The sequence below is a fragment of the Argiope bruennichi genome, chromosome X1 (assembly GCF_947563725.1).
Source record: "Argiope bruennichi chromosome X1, qqArgBrue1.1, whole genome shotgun sequence".
Lineage (NCBI taxonomy): Eukaryota > Metazoa > Arthropoda > Arachnida > Araneae > Araneidae > Argiope > Argiope bruennichi.
In genome coordinates this window covers 92,074,437-92,101,107 of record NC_079162.1, presented here as the reverse complement: position 1 = coordinate 92,101,107, position 26,671 = coordinate 92,074,437, and the positions used below count along the sequence as shown (strand labels likewise).

The 26,671-nt window shown below is 30.0% G+C and overlaps 1 protein-coding gene across 1 annotated transcript; it reads left to right on the top strand.

Annotated features, from left to right (window-relative positions):
- Positions 1-4,603: 4,603 nt before the first annotated feature.
- LOC129959321 (protein FAM110B-like) lies at positions 4,604-25,012 on the top strand. The gene is made up of 3 exons (XM_056072139.1): positions 4,604-4,610; positions 7,878-9,073; positions 24,332-25,012. The coding sequence occupies exons 1-2, from the start codon at positions 4,604-4,606 to the stop codon at positions 9,056-9,058; spliced, it is 1,188 nt and encodes a 395-aa protein (XP_055928114.1). The 3' UTR covers positions 9,059-9,073; positions 24,332-25,012.
- The last annotated feature ends 1,659 nt before the right edge of the window (positions 25,013-26,671 follow it).

Here is a 26,671-nt window from a genome sequence, read left to right as displayed (position 1 = left end):
AAATACTCGCAAATATCTACATTGGCATTTGACGCTAGCTGTCATATGTCCGTTTCCCTAGGAAGCGCCAAAAGGTCGGTGTCCATTTACGGTCACATTTAGTTGTGATGATTGAATTTAAGGCTCCAGCATATTTTCTAGCGAAAAACTAACTTAGTTTGTCTAAAAAATTTATTAAAAGTTGGTGCTGATGTGAATTTTTTTTTTTTTTTACAACACTATGTTTTTAAATGGTAAGTGGCATTTTATTATTTCTATGGGAAAATGTCTCTAACAGATCTTAATTGATTTATGGAAACTTAACTTACTTTTGTTAATTTCTATAGAATGGGAAGAATTTCTAACAGATATTCATTGATTTCGAGCAACTTCAAATAAAACTATATTGACTATTAATGATGGGAATAATGGATGGGATGATTTCTCTAGCAGGTCTAATCGCTCTAATCGATCTTCATTGATTTTTTTGAAACTTAAGATGAAACTGTTTTCATTAATTTTTATAAAATAGAAATATTCTGTGATAAATCAATGAACACTGGTGATTTAAGATGAAACTATGCATTTTAAAAATTTCTGTAAAATAGTGAAATTTTTCTGACAGATATTCGTTGATTTCTGGTGACTTAACCCTTTCTAGGGCCGTGGGAAGTATGCTTCCCACCAAATTTATCAATCTTTGTATGAAAATATGTAGGTTGGCATAAGTTCTGACAAATTTTTTTAGTAAGTCAGAAACTTAGATGATTCAGTTCTTTATCTCAGACAAAATGATGTGTCTTGATTTGTTACTTAATTATTTATTAACCAAATTTATTAATTAATCAAATTAAATTTATCTAATAAGCTAAATGAATCCCTTTTCTTATTCTAATTTCAAGCCTAAAAATATTTTAACATAATATGACTAGTAAAAAATGGCCCTTTAAAGGGTTAAGACAAAATAAAATTGTTAATTGAAGGGATAAAATACATATTCATATAGAAGGATTTTCCTACAGCAAATTTATCTACGATCTTTCAAAAATAAGAACTAAAAGTAGAATGCAAAATGCATTAATTTTAAGAAGCATTTGCGTTAATAATTGCATAATAGGCTTGATTTCTTTAAGAATGCTTCATCTATTTCTTGTGATTAAAATGGAGCTATTTTTATTGCTCAAGAACAGATTGCTATTTAAATGTATATATTTTCCAAAAAATTGAAGAATTTTTCTGCTCCAAAATAATCTTTGAATTTTCAAGATTAGAATATAATACAAGAATGCAAAATTAATTTATTTCACACCGAATTACATCTCTATACATTTTTTTTCATAAAGTATCAGAATCCGAAATCTATTTTAGATAACTGCTTCGTTTTGTGTAGACTAAGTTTTGTTGTAGTTGGATAATGGTTGATTTTTGCTTTTTCGTGTACGAAGCATATACAAAAAGAAAATATTGTCATCTTCAAAAAATTCGAACTTGAGTTTTTGGGGAATCTCCAAGTTTCTGATCTTCCTAACTCCGGAAAGCTTATTTTTTTAATCATGTTTGTCTATGAGCATCATAATTCAAACTGCTTTGAGCTAGACGAATAAAATTTAGCATATGGTTTTTATACGAAATTTGTAGATTTCCCTCAAATTTTGAAGAACTACACTCTGAAGAAGTCTGCCTGTCCGACTGTTCGAATATAAGTTAACACGATAGCGACAAAGCGAAGAGAACTAAACTAATTAAATTTGATGAACAGATTTATCATCTAAAATGTAGATATGTATCAAATTTAGAATCAAATCCGTCAAGGGGTTGACCGCCTCTGGCTATTTTTTAACATGCATATAAATGCGATCATTCAAAAATTCATAACAACTTAGATAAATGAAATTTGATTCACAGTTTTAGCATCTCACATCTAATGTGTAGATTCTTATTAAATTTTGAAGTACATCTGTCAAGGGATTGCTCGTTTCTCAATTTGTATTTTCCAAAGTACATAAACGAGATAACTCAAAAAATGCAATGACTTAAATATATGAAATTTCATATGTAATCTTGTGGCTTCAGTTGCAGTTTTGTGTCAAATTTTTGTTTCAACTGGTTAGAAAAGAAGCACCCTAAAAACATTTTCAGTTTTCTGGTATTTGTGTATTAACCACATCCTAGCGTTTAATTCCCAAAGATCGGGTTAGGTTCTTTCTTAATTATTATTTGTTCATGGCAGTTTATTATACACAAGTACATTTATTATACGCAAGTACATTTATATGTCCATGGCAGTTTATTATGCACAAGTACATTTATTATACGCAAGTACATTTATATGTCCATGGCAGTTTATTATACACAAATACATTTATATGTCCATGGCAGTTTATTATACATAAGTACATTTATATGTCCATGTTAGTTTATTATGCACAAGTACATTTATATGTCCATGTCAGTTTATTATACACAAGTACATTTATATGTTCATGGCAGTTTATTATACAGAAGTACATTTATATGTCCATGGTAGTTTATTATGCACAAGTACATTTATTAGAGAGTAGACGAGAAATTTTCTGGCAGACTACTCCCATTTTTTTTTTTTTTATTTTATTAGTTAATTTTGTTTAAGGCGTTTGAGGAATTTTTTTTAAAAATCCGTTACCATGATTTATGTGAAGGAATTTATTTACATGCTAAAATAAGCTTTCAGTTTGTTAATTCATTTTAAGGAAGTATTGTTAATTTTTAATTTATATTTATTTTTAAATTTTAGGAAGTATAATTTATTACACCGAATGCTCAGATGATTAAACCTAATTATGCTAGAGAAAATTATAATTATTGTTACAATAATTTCAAGTTATTTAACAGCTTGTTAAATTATGTTTCTAAATTCAGAAGCATTCCAGAAGATCTAGTACGCATTACAATAAATCTTATTAAGCTATCATGCGCCTTTATTTTTATTCATATAATAATGCTAAACTAACAGTTTGTTTTATTGAAGATATTTTCTTTAAGGTTGAATGGACTTAGATATTTTAAAATGTAATAAAAATTCATTTTTTAAAAAATAATATAAAAACGTTTAATAATTTTCATGTTGCTATCATTTCAAATTATTTAACTGCTTAAATTCTGCTTCTAAATTTCAAAACATTTCAGAAAATCTTGGCGTTACAAGAAATTATATTTTTCATGTGTTTTTATCATTATACAAGTAATAATGTAATATAGAATGACTATATCTTACCTTATTATTAGATACCTTATTTAACGACTTGAACGGTTGTAGATATTTTAAAATTCTGACTTTTTTATAAATGTTTTATAAATATAGACTTAACGGGCGAGGGTTTTCAATTTTTGAGTAAATAAAGTTGTTTTCATTTTTCTTTTCACACACCTTTGCTAAACATTTTGGTGTCAAGGAACTATGAATCGAGTTTTTATCTCTATCATTTACTCCTTTGCATATTATTTACTGGTTTTGCTCATCACCAGCAAAATTTTCTCGAAATAAACAAATCCAAAGTCGTAATAATTGCTAAAATATGGTACATGCTCTATTTTTTTATCTTAAAAACCAAAATATTTATTCAGGAAAAGAAATATTCTTTTTAATTTTGGAATTATTTATTCGTGGATTCTCTTCCTCGTTCTCACTCATCTTCGGTGATTATGGTAATCAGTTCCATAATTCACAACTCACTACAGCAGCCTGTTTGTATTCTGGTTATTTTTAACTTAAGATGCATTTTTTGATGACATGATGTGTGAGTCGCTATGAATACTTTTTATTGAATGCTCCATACGATGATCGGCCGTCAGAATGTATTAAATAATAATTATCCAAATGCGCATAAATATATGAGAAATACAAATATTCCAGACATTTAAAAGTACATCTACATTTGCGAATCGAATGTATTAAATAATAATTATCCAAATGCACATATATATGAGAAATACAAATATTCCAGACATTTAAAAGTACATCCACATTTGCGAACCGAATGCTTTTTGAATCGTTTGAGAAAATTATTTTTAAAGCGAACTTAATGCTAACTATGGGAACGAGGCGACCACAAAGCGAACTTTCAATCATCTTTTAAAAATCATGAATGGAGAAGGAGGTATTCGGGGGCGGGGTTGGGGTCTCCGAAAGTGCTTAGTTTGTGTATTTGACCTTGCAGAATCGTTGGAAAGTCACGGGGGACGGCGAATAACTCGCGAACAAATTGTTTATCATTTTGTGTTCCCCGAAAATCTGATAAGATTTATTTCGTAACGAACCATTCAGCTTGCGCTTGAGGACCTTAATGCGTAGACGAACTGCAGTGTGTTTAAATGTAGTAGAACTTCGATTATTAGCATTAATTGGGATCAGACTCTTCCAGAGAGTGGATAGTTGACAAAAAAAAAATCTTAAATCTTTAAGAAAAAAAAAAAAAAAAACTCTTTTTATATTAATGACTAACAAAACAATGTTATTTACGTTTTATACTATCTTTGCTGGACATACTTCTATCTAACATGTATCTACCTAAGTCAGTTTTTTTTGCTCTCTTTATTTGTTTTTATTTGGGAAAACTTTTCTTGCAGATTTTTTTTTGTTTTCTCAATGTCAGGTAATTAAAGTTCCATTGTATTAATTTAATTCGATATTCTTTCAAAATAGAATTTGAAATTTTTTTTACATTATAAGTGTTGTCTTTACCTTTTTGGGTCGTAGGAAAAGTAACTAACTGTTAAATTCTCTATAAATATAGGATTCCCTTGATCCTGTAATTGATAATCACTCTAACGAAATGAAAAGGTAGTCAGTATACAAATAACTATTAATATTTTCCACTTCTATACTGCAAGTAGACCAATTTGAAAAATTCGACATGCCTGCTTTCCTTCTGTACACTATATAAAAATTGGAACCAATTATACAATTAAAAAAAAAAAAGCCATCTCTAAGAAATATATTTTGTGATGTATGTATTTTAGATTCTGTTGGTCTAATTATGGACAGCGAATGCAAGCATTTAAATACAGTTTTAAATAGATAACTCGAAATTTATAAGATGACAGTTGATTTTTTTAAACTGTAAACCGCTTTCTATTACAGTCATGTTCAAAAGTGATAGGGTTAGGGCAAAATAGACGCATTAATAGAGACTAGAGATACAGATTTGCCCACAGCAACATAAAATAAATACGATGTGAAAGCAAAATTCACTATTTGTGATATATGCTCCGAGACACCGTACGCTTGCATGTAAGGGTACAAAATGTTTTCTAGAATGGAAGTCCCAGTCAAAAGATTTTGTGCGACTTTGAATTGGAGCTCCAATTTTCTTAGCTGAGAAATTATTTTCCCAGTTTCTTCTGAATTCCCCTCAAAATTTTCTCAAATTTACTTACCTAGTTTTGGATTGTATGAGTTTTTAAAGAACTGAATCTTACGCGCAAGATTATATTGAGCCGGCCACACAATCGTTGTTGTTTGTTACCCCCCCCCCCCAAATATCATTGCTTTGTTATCCGGTCTACGATTCCTTCTTGGATACAACCTTATAAAACTGTTAAACAGTAAAAATGGTGATTTTTATTTTCCCCAGGAGAGACCATTACAGTTTTTTTCCCACTGGAACAACTCATTTGAACTTACCCGTTGCGCTGTCACAATTTTTATTAGTTTATCATTTATTCTGATTGCACAGTATCTAATTATTAGCATGTGATATAGTTTATGATTTCGACTTGTTTTGAAGGAATGCAGTTTCTTTTAGCATTAAATGACTTTTATTGCAGACTTCACATATTATTTAAAGATTAAATGGATTAAACTTGTTAGGTAAAAATTTAACTGCTTCCAGTGTATATCTATTTTCAGAACATTAGGAATAGAATTGCACATATCAACAGTAAAACGGCAATTTGAAGAAAAAGTGTGCCAAATTAGAGACGAAATTTTATGATTTCAAACATGGAATAACTTTAATTGACATAATTCAATATACAAGAAATAACTAGGGTGGCATTTCTAAATTTCTTGCGAATTTCATTGGCATCTGGCTTTGATAAAAGTTAATTCAATAATATTCAATAATTTTATTTTGAAAGGTGGATTTAAAAGAATATTACAAATCTATATGATTTTTAAAAATTGACCGACAATCTTTTATAAAAGACTTCATGAATGGACAGTGTATTATAATAAACCATTTAATTGTAAAATTTCGAAAACTTCAAATAATTTGGGCAAAGGATGTAGAGAGCTTACAGATTTCCTTTTGATTACAAGAATCTTAGACCTCTTACTGTGATTCAGTTGAATTTAAAGTAGAATTTTAAAAAGTTGCCCATTTCAAAAAGAAAAAAAAATATTAAAAATATTTTTTTATTATAAAATGTACTTCCTTTTACTTTAGAATTCTGACAATAATTTAAGAAGATCTCAGAAATACACATGCAATTATAAAAATGCAAACATTTGGATGAAAACATTTTTCAAATAGGTAAAATTAAAATGGAATAATAGGCTGCTCCCTGAGGGGGAAAAAAGCTTATGGAATGTAGTTAAAAAGAGAGTATGGAGGGGGGGGGGTAAAAGATGGATATGGGGTATAGATGCTCTGCATAGTCTTTTTATCATTTAGCTATCACTGTCTAAATATTATTGGATTAAATGACGTTTCTGTGTAATGAACACTGTAATGATGATTCAATATTCTTTGAATACTGAATATTTTCTTTGCTTTCTCTCTCATTATCTGATTATTATTTATATATAATGTATTTTCTTTCATCCTTCTTTTTACTTATTCGTGTTTTGTTTCCATTATTTCTAATTTAATAATCATATGCCTTTTTTATATTGTTATACTTAACTTTCTAGTCTTTAGGAATTTGCAATAAATGAAAACCTAACAAATCAGCAGACCGATTAAAATGGGTACGGATAAATTTGCTAACAAAATAAAGACGATGTTAAATTCTATATATATGTGACGTCGTTTTATTACATTTTGAAGAAGCAAGCATATGTACAAGCGATGAGCACACAGAGCGACACAAAAAAGGAATGAGGAAAAAGCTCTTGGACATTTTATCCCTGGTCTATCCTGGTATAACCTATGATTTCGATAGGGAAAAAATAGTACTAATATATTTCGATAGGGATTTTCGTTATACGCGCGGAGAAGGTAGGGGAAACACAGGGAGATTTCGAAAAAGAATTTGCCTGATCAGCGGTATTTTATCTCTTCACGCGTAGTATGGGAAAGTTAGTTTTAGCTGATTCAGCAGTTTAACAAAGCTTCTCTTGAATTAATTAAGTAGAGACAGTGGAATTGGATCACGAAATAAGAGAATATTATAGAATGAAGTTACTATGGGCTAAATTAAGATAAAATCTTGGAAATTAATTAAGTTGAAATTTAAAATATCATTACATATATGCTTTGCAAATAGTTGTGCAATTGAAGTTATTAAATCATTCACGGTTAAATTAACCGCATTCACAATTATATTTAATCGTGCGGGAATAAGAATAGGTTTGAAATTAAAGTCACAAGTAGCACTTATAAAAAAATGAATACTACTCTCTGAAAGCTACCTTTTCAGTGCAACTTCCTTTCCTGCAAAAATTGAGAGTCTTCAAGAAAAATCTGGCATTTTACGATATTTTGAGATTTAATTATTGATTGTAATATTAAGACTTTATTGATTAAATTGATCTCAGTCAACATTCAAAATTGAAAGCAAACTGCATTTAAGATAAATATAGATAATTACAAATATTTACAATATTCGCAGTGGTTTTATATATGCTTAAATAATATCCCATGATGTTTCTCCACATTTTATTTATTCTTATTTACACATATTTTTTCACATTCCAGCAAACAGAAGAAGTGCAGTTGAACGCTTGGAAGAAACTAAGGCTCATTACGTGAAAACCGAAAGAGTGCTGGACTGCAAGCAAAATTTTGAATACAGCTCAAATCTGCACGTCAGTACTGGCCCTCAAATCGATGTTCTTCTTAAAGGAAGAGTCAAAAGCTTATACAATTGCCAAAATATTATTAAATATGTGCACAGCATTAATCTCACTGACAATAATGCGCCATCCTTTGCGAATGAATATGTGCCTAAAACATGTGGTTCGTTTGAGTCAAGAAAGTCACCTGAGTTAAGAGAACATTGTTCATTGCAAAGAAAAAATCAACAACTCCAGCATAGTTATCATGACTATTCTGAATCTACATCTGTCACACCAGACAGCAATTTAATGCCCCCAAGCAGAGGTAGACGAAATTTACCACAGCAACCCCTCCCGCATACAACATATGTGAATGTTAATAGTTGCGTTCAAGTATCTTTAAATTCTGGTCATTTTGACGGTGAGAAAGATGGCGCTTACACGAACACTGAGAAGCTGGAGGTCAAATTTGATCATTCAGATAATGAAGAGAATTCTTTAGAACCTTCAGATGAATCATTCACAGTCGACGAAGATATCACTGAAGTTGACTGTAAGAAACAAAGCTCAAGAACCTCTGATTACGTCAGCAGAAGTTCATCTTTCAAGTGTTCTGTTTCTTCGGATCGAGTCAAGAATCTTGTGAAAAGCTTCGAGTCAAAAATTGCTCATGTGAGTCCTTCGACATCAGTGAATTCTAATTCAGCTGAAAAGACGAAATCGGTAACTCGTTCAAAGTCCGACGTTAGTTGTCGCTTTTCAAAGAATATCACCGTCGCTGCAGAACCCGAAAGTACAACAGATGCAGAACTGGAGAGATTTTTTGATACTATGGGCCTGGATATTAAACTGTTTCAGACTCTGACTGCTCCTCCCAAAAGTCCTGTTCACTTCTTCGATAGCGTCAGTTCAGAGAATAGCGAAACAAACCTATCAAGTACCGGTAGCGACGATTCGGCACTTGAAGCTCCGAAAGAAGGTTTAACGAACAGTGATCTCCGTAAGCATGCTCCAACAGAAACATCAATCGTCGAGAAAAATGCGAGAGTCGTGAAATGGCTTTACAACTGTCATAACGCTTTCAAAAAGAATGCATCCTGAAAAATAAAATAAATGGTAAGTTAGTTCTAAGATATAATTAAGTTCTTTCTTTTCCCATTATGTCAATTTATTATTGTGCATCTACTTATTCTATCCAATATTTGTGCTATTCCTATTTTATGCCATAACACTATTTTTAAATTTGTGGACTTCCAAGCGGCTAAACCGAAAAATCCCCTTTTTAATGAATAGCCGCAAAACGGCAAATCCATGCTTATCTAAATATTTCCTAAAAAATCTCGAGTAAAACAATTATTCATATTATATATATAAATTTCATGTCATTGAGAAAATATAATTCAAATTTTCTTATAGAAAAGATTGTCATCTTGAAAATTTTAAAAGTTACTCTTCGTGAAATTTAAGAATTATTTTCAAAAATTACACTCGAATACCCTTCGAATCCATTGAACTATCTACCTTTTCTTTGAGTGCAGTTGAATGCCTGATTTTCAGTTACAAACAACATAAAACGCATTCAATATAGTAGATTTGTAAGACGTCTCATTTTACTTTCGCTTTTAAGTTGCATTATTAACGCAAATATTTCATTTGCGCTGATTTGGATCTTTTTATTTCATTCATTTAGTTCTTCTTTATATCGATTCCATTGTTCTGGCATCTTCAGAGATCTAGTCGTAGTAATTAAGTTCAAGTAAAGTCATATAACCATAATATGTTCTTAATAAGTTTTTATTATGAAGTATCTGAGTTTTGATAGATTCATTCAATTTTCATATTTGTGAAAATTGAATGAATATATATGAATTGTCATATTTGTTTTACATACCATTGGATAGTAGGATACATGAAAAGGTGGGGGTCTGGTTCCTCCCATCGATGACGACACATACTTCCTTAGGGAAAGGTTGTACCGTATCCAGTAATGGCTCTTAGGACTTAACCACAGTTCCCGCCAGTGTTGTTGCTGCGGTGGTCCGGTCATTCAGTTTTTTTATCTGTGTGCCTTCGAGGCAGGTCGAAGAGTCAGTGATATGACTATACCATGGGATAGTCGAAGAATACATTGCGATTTCTCTTTGTTCATATGCAAATGATGGCATGTTATTGAAACTATTCAGAAATGTAAAATAACAATCTTCTTCCGTGCAATAAGAAGCAGGAATGAAACGCGAACAAATTGCTTTCTCGTTCTTTTAAAAGATTCTCAAATGTATTTAAATTACAAAAATCTTATAATTGAGGAAGAAGGAAATAACACATTCTTCGTCTGAATTTATGATGTTAATGTGGTGTTCACTCAAGTATCGCCCTCGTCATTCAACTGAGGTTCGAGATTACGAGTTCTGTCCCAAAATAATCTTCATGATGATACTAAAGGGAGGTTAATATAACTAAGCCAAACGCTTCTGTTGGTATTTCGTACAAATAGACGGAAAAGCAGTTGGATGATTTTTCACGTATATTCATTCATTCCTACATTATAACGGTTTTCTGCTTGGCTTCGTCATATTATAAAGGAAATACTATATATATTTCGGTCCTCTTTCCGCTGATCCGTTGAGCTCAAAATTTCATAAAGATCTTAAATTTGGGTGGCAAAACCACTTAATAAATTACTTTTATCTATTTTTTTTTTTTTTTTTTTTTTTAATCTTTTAAGTTATAGAATTTACATACACTAGGCAATAGGCATACTGCAAGATAGTTAATTCAAAAACTTTTTTTTGCCTAAAGGTTGAAGCACATCCACAATTTTAGTAATAAAACCATATGTCACATTTCATCCATTTAACGTTGCTATTCTGAATTATTGTGTTCAAATGCCCATGGATGGACAGATAGAAAAATATTGATTGATGAATTTCGATCAAAACTTGAAAGATATGTCTAATATTGGTGAAAGATCTACATAAGAAATTTTAATCATCATGCTAGCTGGAATTTTATATTTTTATGTTCACAGATAAACAGAGACGAATAGACAAAATTAAAAGAAAAATTTCGAACTCAAGAAAGTTTAAAGCACGGTGATTCATCAAAATCCCTAACTCGAATTTTTTTCATTGATTACGATCCTTATTCTTTTTATATTTCGTATCCAAGGAAGTACTGCGTCCTTTTCATGAGTATTTTTGTGTTCTTTAAAATAATGCTTAAAATAGCGATTAGTAAAATCAACGTTACAAAAAAAAAAAAAGCTTTAAAAAAAAATTTTTTTTTTTTTTTGTTCTTTTTAAAAGAAAAAAGCATCGTTTCTTTAAAAACCATTTTTTTTTTTTTAAGGAAGGAAAAAATACTGAAAAAGTGTCCCTCCCCCTTCGTCTTTTTTTCATATGTTTCCTTAATCCTTTCATATTCTGCGATGTTCAGTGATCGTGAAACATTTTTTGGTACATAAATTCGATTTCTCACTACGATTATTTAAATATGAAGCTATTCATTTAAAGGAATTTCCTTGTTTCTTCTTTCTTTTCTTGAAAACGTTTCTGATGCAAATTTTCAATAAGTTCAATTCATTTGATTTTTAACTTTTGCGAAAACATGAATTAAAGATATATTATTTGTTATTTTTGAGTGACTCAACTGAAAGCATCAGTTCTACACCAATGGTATCTGTCCACATGACAAATATAACTGTGTGTATTAATTATGTCTTACATTTTGCAGTGTCATCACTTCCCTTTTTCTTTTAAAAGATGCGCAATGGATTCCAAAATTAAACTGCCGTAGCACATTTGGCATGTACCACGTGAACATAAGTGATTCTATCCGATCTATGCGCCGTTCTTAAACAAACAATTTATTTACTGTCTTATCTTAGTCTTCTTGGTTACAATGATTACATATCATAGTCATTGTATCAAAATGCCACATGTCAAAAACCATGGACAACAAAACCTACGACATTTTGATACAGAATCTGTAACTATAAGAGAATATGGCATTTTGTAACTATATATAACAATTTCAGAGCAGATCAAGCTAATCCATGCAAGTGTTTAGGATCTTTAAATGCTTTGATAAACTTGACATACGATATTTTGATATAGCAGTGACGATATGTTTCACTACAGTCAAAAATTATTTTTGATAGCAGATATTATGCGTTATTAAACATAATTTAACATTTGGACAAAATAATTGCTTTTCTACTTAATAAAATGTTCAAGAATCGTCCCTTAAATACGGGGGTGGACATGTTTGTCACATTATTTGCATTAAACGCCTGAGCCGGCGTCCTTGCATAGGGGTAGAGCATCTTCCCCGTGATTTGGGCGTCCCGGGCTCGAATCCCGGTTCGGGCATGGTTATTCTTCATCTGTGTTCTATCTGTGAGGTGTGTGAATGTCCCCCCCCCTCTGTAAAAAGGGGTTGTGCGAGCGAATGTGTGAGTTTCATCTTCATATGAACTAGAAGTCAGACTTCTGCCCTCGGGTGCACAGAGGTCTTTACCCTCAGAAGCTACTGCACCCCCTTTCCGTGGTAACGCGGACACGACATTATCATCATTAAACGCCTGAAAAAGGTAGGAAAAAAGTAAAAGAAAAAAGATAAAACATTTTTTAAAAAGAAGAACTTTAAAAAAAAATAATGGTTACTTTTCTGAAGCAAAACTTTTAGATTGATCTAAACGGTAAATAGGATACAAAGTGCAGAGGGAGAGGAGAGATTGGTTAATATTTGAATCGAAATTTCTTGATAGTTTATAAATTTTATTCACTGTCAAATGTCAACTATAGTTCTAATTCTTTAGTTAAGGAACTTACAAAAGTAAGTTGAAATTAAAGAGACCCGCTAAACTTTATAAGACTATCTTCTAGTTTAATTTATGAAAAAAAAAATGTTTTATTTTTGCTAAGAAATTGCAATTTTTTTTCTTTGATTAATGAAAATGATAGGTCAACATATACGAAGTGAATTTTGAAATAACTTATGCTTTGAGTTATACTTTTTACTTTTCTCTTTCGAGTAAAACTTGTTATTTAAATGGAAAAAATAATGCAAAGTATGGTGGGAGGGGGGAGAGGAGAAGTTGAAGGGTAGATACTTCAATCGAAATTTCTCAATATTTCATTCACTAATAGTATAGTAATTATGGTTTTTCTAACATTATTACAAATGTTATTGTACGTATATCATTGTCCTGTTATAGTAGCGTTATTCTTTACAATATTTTCTAAATAATTATGTTTAGATTTTAATATACGCTTTGGAACACAAAATAGGAAGGCAGTAGAAAACGAAAGCGTTTTGGGGGGAGGGGGGAAAGGAGAGAAATAAAAAAAAATCATCCGGGGAATTTTATGTCTATGTGATCTTTATAATCGCCACAAATCTGGTTATTTTTACATCATTATTATGCTGTCATTTCTGTTTATTAATAGTTTTATCAACAAATTTATTAAGACTTTTATAATAACAGAAATAGGATTTTTAAAAGAATATGAATAGCAAGTACATCATTTGGGTAATTCTTGAGAGCATTAGAAAAAATTACTTAAAATTCTTTTTTGGCACAGTATACATTAGGTTAAAATTATTGTATCTCTTTATTTTCCTTTCGGCAAAAGCAATGGAATGGAGATTATAGACTACGTATTTCAGGTTCTCTCTATAATTCTTTTTACCGATGGTTCATAACTGGGCTACTAGAACACTTTTGTAATTTTTAAAGTTGAAACTTCTACTATTTGAGTGCGTGAGGACAAAAGTCAATTTAAGTAATTGTTTTGTTTCTGTTATAAATTCAAAATACCGCTGCATGATCAACATCAGCAATGATTTATCAGTTTTTTTTTTTTTTTTTTTTCCTGTCAGCTAGGGTTTTTCTCTCGCACTTGATTGTTGTTGTTAGGGGGAAAAAAAGGGGGAGAAAAATTGATGAAGATGTATCTTGCCTGATTATTTTCTTTCAAAAGAGGTGAGGCGTAACTTCAAAACAAGGATAGAAATCATAAAGTATTTACTTATCTATATAGAGGAAACGGCACGCACTCATCTGTGAAATTCGACCAGTGAATCCACGAATAAAAAGTTTCGGAAAAAAAAATCTGCTGTTGTATTTCCTATTTAATGCATTTCAATAGCGAGTTTCAGTAATGCCTGTATTTGGTATACATTGACGAAACTTTTCAGCTTCCTCGTTTTACTTTATTTGTAAACGAATAAACGCTTGTTTAAAACTTCTACATTTTTTTCTCATTTAGGTTCGATGCCTCTTTTCTGCTTGAAATCTTTAGTAATCAGTCGCCAAAATATTGATATCCTTTATTAAAATATTTGATAAACGAATGATTTATTGGATTTTACGTTTTTTAACCACAGTCCATACTGTAATAAGCGCATTACAGGGATCGGCTAATTCTTAAGACTAAAAGGTTAAACATGTCAGATATAAAAATTTTCAATTATGAGTTTCTGTAATGCCTGCGTTTGGCAATTTTCCTGAGAATTTTGAACTTCCTCGATATACTTAAACAAACAGATAGGGGCTTTCTTAAAGGTTCTCTCTATGTATTTTTCATTCAGATTATCTAAAATGAAAAAAAGAAAGAATTTGAATGTCAAATACAACATTATAATAATTAAATCATGTGGGTCACTTCAGAAGAAACATACAAATATGCAAATCATTTAAAAATTAAAAATTTATTCGAGATCCATTGAAATACTCTTATAACTAAAAGAGTTTAATGCTATATTATATCTGGAAATAATATTTGCTATATCAAAACCGTATTTTAATGTACAAAAGAAATTTTTGAGCTTAAATTTGGGGCTTGAAATTTGGAAGAAAGCTTTCATCAAAGATTTTTTTTATCTTTATTTTTAAGATGTAAAAAAATGTCTATGGAGATTTTTATTTTTAAGATATAATTTTTTTTATTCATCAGAGAGACCATTAAATTCCTCATCAATGTAATCTGATACAAAACATGCATCTACATTAATTAGTTCAATATCATCATCAGAATTACTCTCATCGTAAATTGCACCGTTCTCAATATCGGATCAGCGATGATGCTGTATTCGAAAGATGAACAAAATTTTGAATTAGCTGCCATGAATTGTTGATCTTTCTTGATGGTGGAACTTGGAGCGATTGTAATCGTTTCTATGGTATCATTGCGACTTATGCCAATACTTATTATATACCTTTACAATTTTCACTCTTCTTCCAATAAGTCATCAACAGTTCTCTAATAACTTGTTTATCTAAAGTTTGTAGTGTTGCAAATTATGAAGCTTCGAGTGTCGAAGTTTTCGTTAATATTTCTAATGTTGTTCGTGTATTGTTAGTATTTCTAAAAACCTTTTTTTATAAGTGTGATTATTGGCATAAATGGATTCCTTGTATACATTAAAATACAATATACTGAAATGAGGAAAAATTCGCTTGAAAATTACTTTCAGTTGTTTTATGCTGTGTGGGCCTTCGCATTTAATGAAAAAATTTCTGAATATCCGGTTTATATCCAGTCCTTTTCAATTTAAACCTGATTTCAAATTATTATTATTAGTGTGTTTTTAAATTGCATTTAAGGAAATTCGAGTTAAAACAATTACTGATTTTAAATATGGACACGAAGATACTGAGAACACAAACTCAGTATGTGTATTTTGCCACGAAAGAAACTATTTGCAACGCGAAATTCCTTTTATTCTAAAAACTATTAAACTAAAACACAGAACCGATCTTAGTGTCTCGAAGTTGTGCAAGATATATATTTCAAATGAAATTACTATTATATAAATAATGTCCTACAAAAACTCATCTCTACTAATATTAAAAATTAATATTTGTCTATTGCTTCTCTAAAAGACAGACCACAGGATTACAGAGGCTAAATTTGGCACAGATTTACTTTAGAGTTTACTTTAGAGTGCAGCGCAGAGTTTTAAAATTTTTAATTAATTAAAATGGTAACCCACTGGTCATTGAAGATGGCTGTAAATGAATAAACAAATTTTATTTCCATCTTTAATTTTACTTCAGAATATAGATATGTATTAAAAAGACAGTATATAGACTGCACCCCGCAGTTTGTCAATCTTGATCTATTACATAGGTTAAAATAGATGAACAGAAAAAAAAAATATAAACCAAAAGTTTGATACTCATAAAATTATTAAGGAATTATTTTTCACATTTCATATTTAACTATGAATTCTCGACTAATAGATTTGAATTATAGGTTCGATTGACTTTTAATGCATCATTTTTTTTATATAAAGAACGGGCCTCGCAATTTTTAACAATCATCTGATAACAAGAAGGACAACCTGTATCGGCTTCCATTTCTGACAGTTTCCACATCATTCCAAAGTATGGTTCTGAGGATTCTTTTTACAGAGTGCATTCAAAACATAAACTTGCTGATAATTTCGATTCGTAAAAGAAATTATATTGAAATTCCGACGTTTTTGTGGCATCGGGATGTATCCGGCATCATATATCATATCCCCTAGCATTGGTGGAAAGAAGAATTTGAAAAGTAGAGACCAAGCTGAGATATCATTCTCATAATCTGGTCACGGTATCAATATTGCGAAGTCTGTTTTCGATATATCTTATGCAACTTCAAACTGAAGTGTTAATATTACAACTTTCTTTCTTATATCTCAATATTATTCAAAATTCCCCCATTATTTAATTGAAAAAAAATTTCAAAAGCGAAATTTTGCTCTTTTAAATTCGCATGATTTTTTTTTTTTTTTACGACATCCAGGATAAATCATGGTATGCTACCTAATACTATCAAATATCACCCCATACCTAGTGACACATTTCTGTAGGAAACCATGAGCACCGAAATCCGTATCTGAATTTCTATTTGCGAAGGAAAATTCATAACATGCTTATCGAAACGACACAATAGATACTGGAATTTTTAACTGAGTTTCTAATTGAAAATGAGCATTTAAACAATAACATTTCTGCACATCATGGACACTGAAATTCATCTTTGGTTGATAAGTTTTGTAGAAAATTATGAATGCTTCGTATTACTAGTGGAAGTAAATTTTTAAATTGAAAAACATTTCGAAATTTTTTTTTCAACTTCATAATGTAAATTTTCAAAATATACTTTCGGGCTGAAGGCACCTATAAATTACAGAATACAGGAAGCAAAGGTCTCTCATATCTTGTATTGAGTCCATCAAGCAAAAAAGATTTTTGCTGTTTATCCTACCGTAACTTTAGGAAATGAAGCAGATACTTTTTTTCGTTAGAATAACACATTATATAAAAGTAAATAGTAAAAATAAGTGCACAAAGCCAAAAAGAAAATCAATCCAAATATTCTTTGTTCCAGAGATATTTAAATACATATCACGTCTATCGGATGACAAGTTACAAATACCTTTTTTTTTTTTTTTTTTTTTTTTTTTTTTGTATTTGAGATGCTTTTAATTTGCATTCTGGATGAGAGTTTCCGTCTTATGACTGTCACTGATACCGGAACAGGAACTCAGTTTTATTTGAACCGAAAGCTTACGAAAGATTAGAAAAAGAACGTCCCTTGAAGGCTTAATTTAAGCCGTTCCAAGTCCCAAAACTATAGCAATCACCCATTAAACTGACAGCTTGGGTATTATTAAGTGTTCTGCCTGTTGATTCAAATATATGCTACCGTAAACTGATTAATGACTAAATTCTTATATTAAACAAAATATGGATTAGCTGTTCATAAAGCATTTAAAATTATATTCTTTTACGACATGTTTAACTTATTTAGAACACATAAAATGAAGCTTTAGAAAAGGATTTGGAATGAAACAGTTATTTCCTAAGACAGCCATATAAAAAAATTGAAAACAAAAATTTCTGTGAAATCATTTTAAAAATAAAATATTGTTATCAGAAGTTTGTTGTGTTCTGTTCCAGTTTATGTAATGTTTTATTGCGTATTATATGTATATGTATTTTTCTATTCTTTGTTATTTTAAAATATAAATTTCAAATGCAATATGCTTCATAATTTAAAATTTAAGACATATTATTGCTTAAATAGTAAAAATATATTTAAGTTAATATTTGATTGCCAGAAATTTCTCTTAAAAACTGGGTATATTTTCTAAATAAAATTGTTTTTATTTGATTTTATATTCTAGCCCCTTGTATTATAACGAATATAAATAAATGATAAAACTAAGCGCAGGTGTTTTGAAACATCTGGCTAAAATGGACAGAATACTAGAGGAAAGCAAAATAACCTTTTTTTTTTTTTTGTCATCGAAAAAAAGAGACGTATACGACATAAATTTTAACATTTTATATTAAGACACTTGGATAGTAAAATTAAAAACATTTTAAAGGAAATAAAACAAACAAATGAACATTTTAATGTATAATGTTTTTTTCAATAAATACCCAAAAGAATGGTATTAATACAATCTTCGCTTTATTGACATCTGGATTTCTGTACATTTTCAAAAATTCCGTGTGTGAAACACAATTTTTGCTGCACCAAAGTGTGGCAATGAAATCTTGCTTACAGTCAGGGTGAATATTTTATATGAGGCTTTTAATGATCCATTAAAAAGGAAGGTAATGATAACAAACCTAGCATTTAAGGTGGCTAAGGAAAGGTTCATATTTACCCTAACCAGTAATTCCAATAGGTTCTAAATCTAATCCAGATCTAAAAGGTACCCTTTATTACATAAACGAAGTATTTCTGAATCCACATTCCATAGTAAAAATAGTTTATTTTGGTCCGACACATCACCCTTTATGCTCAGACACTTTCACTGTCTGCGAGTCTATCTTTAAAATGTTTCATTTTTATATAGAATGTAAAATATATTTACGTTGTATTTTGCACATTCGCCAAAAATGTATCCACAATGCCGACTTGATTTGTGTTATTAAAACTTTTTTTTTTAAATTAAAAATACGCATGCTGTTCCTTAAAATGTGCTTAATCTTTTGATGACTTGCATCGGCTCTAACCAGCATCCACAAAATGCTGCTCATTGATTAGCTCCGATTTTCATTAAAAGCTACATTGACTTGCGATATTTGCAATTTTAATAATATGCAAAATCAATCAATTAAGTCGACGTTGCAATCACATGATAAAAATAATTGCATGTTGTTCTATTATAGCACATCATTTTTCTTCCTGCAAAATGAGCAACAGATTTAAAAATTGACCCTTTCTTTGACACTGCTGTTCAGAGGCAACTTGAGTTTACATTGGCTCTTAAGAGAGATCTGTAAACATTTGCCAATTAAAGTGTTCAATTTGGTAGACATATTTGACGTGTGAGTATAAATTAATTAATGGTCAGGACATTGACCTCCGCACATAAGAATATTGGCTTTGTGACGTGTTCCGCAGACACGAAATTTGGTTATGCCCGGTACAAATACAAAATTTTTGCAATGCTATTTGGTTCGTGAGTATGATTGTAGGAGGTGAATGATTGTGAATACATTGGCCTGAGCTCTCTTTAGTAATGGATCTTTAGGGGAGTGAATCTCTAATGTGAAAAGGTTAAAAGAAAAATATTACGATGTTTCAACGAATAACCTTTTTAGAAATGAAATGTATTATTTGTGATGTTTTAAATACATGTTTGAAATGCCTGTTCAAATCCAATTTTAACCTTTCAATAATTTTACTGATACGGAAATACACTAATTTATCATAGTAATTCCTCTATTTCTTTGTTAATTACATTAAATCAAATTAATTTTAGTTTTCACTAATTAATGTCAGTCAAATGAGAATGAATTCTGTGAAAATTTATCTTGTTTTATTACCCAAATAATAAATGTGATTTCAATAATGTCATTCATTTTTCGAATGAAAGTTATTAATATTTGCATGGAATTTCTACATGGCACTGTTTGTTATTTTTCGGAGAAAAAATTATGCGCATATATATAGGAGAAAATGAAATCTTTCACATAATTTTTAATTAAAATCAGTAAATTAAACATGAATTATTGAATAATTTTCTATCTTTAAGTCTAAACTTTCCATCTTTGATTCAAAAATGTAATAAATCAATAATTTTATTAATCCGTTAATAATTTTTTCGAAAATTTTTTTTAAAAAAAAGCAAACATGGTAATAATACAAATATAAATCAGTGTAACTTATTTTTTCATTTAATTGTCATCTGTACTCCCGAAGAAAATCCTTGCAAACGTGCTTTATAAAACAGCAACAACATAATAAAATGAAAAGTACTTTTCAGGCAAACTTCATCGTCATGAAAAGTCGCACTTATTATGCAAGCTGATTATCGCTTGAAATGAATAATGAGATGCCCAGTTAAAAGAAGCTCACAAATAGCATAACGGAACAAAACCAAGAAGGAAAAAACATAATAAACTACTCTTGCAAAACCCGCAGAGTACAACGGACTCAACGATCCTTTATTTTTATCCATCTGTTTTTAGTTGGGTAAATATACATAATGGATGAATGCTGAATAATGCCTTTGATATGCAATGCAGATGTTATTCCATCTTTTGTTTATCTAAATTAAGTTCTGCTAGATAAAACAAAATAATTTTAATGAATAATTTAAAAGGGTAGATATCGTTTTCGAGAATGAAAGTCTTTTCATTCTCGAAAGAGAATGAAAGTCTTTTCATTCTCGAAAGCAAAATTCATTCTTTTAGAGGATGGCATAAAATTATGACCATGGCGAATGGGACTGTTTGACATTTCAGTTAAAACGTTGATTTTTCTAACTAATCGATTCTTGAATGCATTTGGATTACAGAATTATTTAGATTTTGTATTCAACAGCGAATAATTTTATTATTTTTAGTTCATTATTTAATTCTGTTTTTAAGTTTTCTAACTGCGAGTAACCGCAATATTATAAAGGTTAACTAACTTAATTGGGTATATATTTTGTAAATTTGTATAATATACTTTTAATATTATTATAAATTTTCATTTTATAAATAAATGATGTTTACTTTACAATAAAATGCCGAAGTCTTCGTAAATTAGTAAATTTATTTTACATTTTTTTTTCTAAAATTTCATTTCAACCCTGCTATCTTTCCTGTATACAAAGTATGCAAATATTTGACCCCACGATTTTGATGAATTTTCAAGTTTGAGATAATGAATCTGAAAAATACATTCATGGAATTATGCCTGTCTGTCTGTCAACACTATAAATCGAAAACGCGTTTAGCTAGACGAATGACATTCGGTATGTGGTCTTTACATTAACTTTATATATTCCTATCAAATTTCGGACGAAATCGAATTCGAAGAAGTCCGTTTGTTTGTTAATGTATCTGTGAATATGATAATTAAACACACGGGATTATCTGTCTTCAAATTTTCGTAGACAAATTAAAACCTTCTTTTGTGTTTTCCTTATAAGAATCTTCATTTCCTGAGCGTATGGGGAGAGCGGCGTAAAGAAGATGGTAAACACTCGAAGGTCACAGCAAAGCATGCAAGTTGGAATGTCTTCCCATTTCCGTTTGTAAGACCACAATATATCACGTGATATGTAAAATAATGAAGGAAGAAAAATGTATTCTCAGATACGATTTTTCCGAGTTAAGCAATAGCAAGGTGAAATTAAAGCATCCAATAAAGTAAATAAAAACAATAATAATAAATCTGAAAAACGCACTCAGGGGGGGGATTCGAAGATACATTTTTCATTTTCAGGACGAATCCTTTTTCAAGTCATGCCAAGTTCATAATATTTATAGCAAATTTCTCCGCTAATTTTATACATAACCCCATAAAACTTTCCCATTTGTATTTATTCTGGTATAGCTAAGTTTTTCTAAATGAACTTTTTAGACAATCTCTCTCTCTCTCTCTCTCTTTTTTTTTTTTTTTTTTTTTTGTAACTTCTCTATTTTGACGCTAGAGACGCTTTGATCTGACTCAATAAATTCAGCATAGTCACTTTACTATAGGTACACGTAACTCTCCTGGTAATACGAGATACCTTTTCGAATATAAAGGGCTTAAAAGGACTTTGATCACCCTGTATAGTTTTGGTGTTGAAATCTAGCATCTATAAATTAATAAGTTTAATTCATAGATTCTATAATTATAGTTAATAAGTTTAAGAAGCGATATGGAGCACAAGCGCAAGGAATGGACATGAAGGATCTGGAATGCTTATGCAAAACCAAATAGGTACTTTTAAATATTTTTGCAACTTATGTGTAACATTTGAATTTTTTACACTGAAAATAAAATTATAAATTTCAAATCTATAAAGTAATTCGCAAGCCTCGTACAGGTTAAAAAAAAATTTTTTTCACAGTATTAGGCACCGTTTTTGACGATATAACAGAACGTGAACAGTAGAAATTACGCTTTCTACTGTACACAGCGCAAAAAGTTTTCTTATACTCTAATAAACGTGTTATCCTCCTTCCCCCCGCATAAAATGGTAGATTTTGAAATGCCATGAGTGCTCAGATTTTTGTTTTCAGTGTCTTGCACATGAGAATTTTGTACTTCGTAATATAATAAAGAATACCGAATGTGCTTTTTTGATAATTTTTTTCCGACTGATTGAAACCAAAATTTGACAAACAATTACAGTTTTAATAACAAGATTACATAACAAATTTCATTTATTTAAATCATTGTGCTTTTTGGTTACCGCGTTTAAATGTAGACGAAAATACGGACCGACAGACGGTTAACCCCTGGAGAGATGTGGTTCAAACTTTGATACTGATCTATTTTTCAGATGCTAAATATGTGTACAATGTTTTATTCATCTATCTGTTTACCTTTTGTAGCTATCGTATTTGTTGTACTCGAACAGCAGACAGACAGACTTCCTGTGAATGGATTTTATATAAAATTAAGCAGAAGCCTACAAATTGTGTGTGAAAGACACAGACCAAATTTTATCTGAATAGCTTAAAGCATTTTTAAGCAATCGAGGTCAGAGGTAGATTGATAGATTTAATTCAGATAGATTTACAGATACATAGACAGACAGATAGATTTAATTAAAAAAATATGCTTTTCATGTTCAAAAAGGTCTAAGACTTGGAGATTTCTTAAAATCTCGAGTTTGAATTTTTTTATGACTACAATATATATATTTTTTTTCTGATAGCCTAGTCTGACAGCTGTCTTTTTGATTGGAGAATGGTATATTCAATATTTGTTAACCATTATTCCTACCAAAATCTTATTCTAAGTAATGATTTGCTCCAACAACTGCAGAACTATTTGAAGGTTTAAATTTAAATTTTCTAATAATTTATTACGTTTTCATGACAAGGGAAAAAAACACAGTTTCATTTCCATCATTTTTAGGTAAACAAGGCATTTTCATTGAATTGCAAATTATTGATTTTTAAACTTGCTCTAAAAATTTTGGGTGGTACTGTATCAGTTTTATATTTTGTACCTTATGCAACCTTACACCAGATATACCAAATTGATACTGACTTAAAGCATCAGGTATCGAAATCAGTTCTTGAAATCAATTGATATAGATAAGGAATCTCCCAAACCTACTTCGTTTTCGGTCGGGTAATACTGTAACAACCTAATAAAAAGTATCACTTCGATATAGTATCACCCGAACCTAATATACCATTTCTATTTCAGAGATGCTATTAGCGTACAGTATGTTTACCTTATCATTATTTCTTATCATTAATACGAAAAAATAAATATACTTTAATTTAATTATTTTCTTCATTCGAAAAAAAAATTGCTAACTCACTCAACAAAATTATTATTTGTAAAATTAATGGAACACAAATAAAAATTAAACATTGAGCAAAGTATAACGATTTAACGCATATACTTACGAAGAAGATTAATAATAATATATGTATAATAATTACGAATAATATAATTAATGTATAATAATTGCGAAGAATTTAAATAATAATATATGATTAAATTCCCAAACATAAGATGACATTTAAATTCTGGTTATCAATCTCTTAAGTTTTATGAGGTTTTACTTTTTAATATTGCTTTAAAAATCAAAGTGCAAAATTAAAATTAACAACAAAAGTTATAAATAACGAGCAATTGTGAATCTAATGAGTGGGTAGAAATAACATTCTTTAAAGCAAATATCTATTAATAAATAATGTTTAAAGCGTACTGATGGGAAAGCGATCAGTTACCGATTGTATCATGAATAAAAGTATCAAGTAAAATATCAGCTACCATCGAGTATCAGTATCAACATGTACCTGATACATAGGTATCAATTCTACCCTACTCCAGATGTCTAAATCATTCTGTATTCTACTTCATTCGAATCAAAATATCAGTGCTAACATTTTTCTTTCTTTTTGTTTTCTTTCAGGTTTCAAAAACAAGAATCCTGCTCTCTTGCAGAAGATAACAGCAATGAATCCAATTCAATTTGCTGCTTTGCATGTTTGTCTTGATGTTTAGGATATTACTTCACTAACCGATACAGAGAGCTTTGCTTGGTATTATAGCCTAGTTCTAAATCAGAAGCTTCAAGTTATTAAAATCATCTAAGTTGATATGTTGCAACTTAACGAAAGATTTATTGCAGATTGTCAAACGCAGCTAATTTTTATATGAAATGAATCATATATATAAAAAAAAAGTGCTTGAACTGGAAGGAAAATATTAATGACAGAAAATTTTAAAGAATCATAGTTCAAAATAAAATGGTATTTAACAGATTTATTTAAACGTAAATAAGTCTGAAAAAAAAACCTGCGTGAAAATTATGTTTATTACAGTGATGGCATGTTAATTTGGAAAAAAGCAATCCATTTTGTTGTTTGGTTCTTTATTGTTTTATAAACTTGTATACTTAATTTCTACTATTTATTTGTCGACTTCAGTTTATAAATAATACATTGTCATTATCACGCACTACGCTCAATATCTCACTTGTTAAATGAAGCATGGAAGTTTATTTTCATAAACAATAGATAAAAGGGTTCAAATCGAAAAACATTTAATGTTTTTCTACAATATTGTTAGAAACCACAATAAGATTATTTTTAATTGGTCTCTTCCTAATTTTTATTATAAAACATATATCCGCTGAGTAGGGAAACCAGGTGCCAGCTGTAACAACTTTTTAAAAAATGTCTGTATTTTTTTATCTACTTGCGATTCCTTGATTATAACTGCTTTTTTATAGTTTAACTATTCATTTATAATATTATTTAAAAATATTCAACAACTGTGTTGATTTTATTTAACACTAGAAATATTTTATCGAAACTTGATTATAACTGCTTTTTTATAGTTTAACTATTCATTTATAATATTATTTAAAAATATTCAACACTTATGTTGATTTTATTTAACATTAGAAATATTTTATCGAAACTTGGCAGCTGTAACAATTTGTGCGGACATGGGGCAAATCTGTCTGTATTAGATGCAGTTAACTCAAACAAATTATAGATTGCTCTCTATCGCACACATTTTATACCCACATTTCACAAATTAAGCATTGAACCCATTTTCATTGATCAAAAATGCGGGTCGCGGTGATCTGGTGCTCCTGACTCTTGGCTTCAAGGCTGGAGTGGTCTTGGTTCGAACCTCAATTCTGCCGAAAAGTCGCTGTGCAAACTATTCCGGTGTATGCTAACTCGGTCAAGTATAAACGCTCTTTCACTGTGATGTAGCGCGGAAGCTTAGAGAGGGGCTGCCAGCTCAGGCGCTGTCTGCATCATGTGACAGCTATTCGCCCTAAAATAATTCTAATGTATCTTTAAGATGAGATGCTAATGTAATATATCTTCAGAGTTGTTGCACGCATCCACAAGATAACCAAAACCATTCTGTTGTTCAAAATCTGTATGTGAGTTCAAAATCTTCTCCATCTTTTCCCCTTTATTTTCTTTTTTTGGATTTGTTTCTTAAACCTTTCCTTTGATCTTTTATCTTATCTTTTTCATTTATTATCAATTGCATCATCATATTCATTTTCCCTTTTTCTTCTTATTCAGGTGAATCGGTTAGAATATATATATATATATATATTAAGCGAGTTTCTTTAAGACTCTTCCCGAAGTAAATCCTCAGAGTGATATCTAATCTTTGAAAGTGCAGCATAATATTTAAAGCGGAAAGTTTAATTACACGATTCAAATATATATTAAGATGAATCTCACAAACTTGTCCCAAGATCTTTTACAACTTGCCACTTTACATGATTTCGAACATTTTTGTTGGTTTATAAAAGTATATTGTGACTAACAAAAAAATCAAAGCAACTTTTTAAAATGTAATATGCAGACAAAATAAATGTATGAAAATATTTTTAAAAAAATCAACTAACTTATCTAAAATCAAAATTTACGAAATATCCCCCCCCCCCCCGAACTAGATAAAAGGAAGGATGTGTTCAAAATATTTCATTCCTCGTTTCGGTTGGATATTGACTGTTCTGATATAATAGCGCCCTTCATTATAATCATGTTTAACGAAAATTCTGATGAAAAATTTCAAAAACTCTCCTTGTCCGCGAAGCATTCTTTCCCTGGCTCCTCTTCTCTATAACAGGCTGACGATGTTAAATTATTGAACCAAGAAAAGGTTTCTTTGAATTTATTTGTCCTGTATTCTTTTTTCGTTGTCAAATAATTTTATGTTATTAATAATTTATATGTTCTAGTTTTATGTTTTTAATTTAATGGTTTCTTGT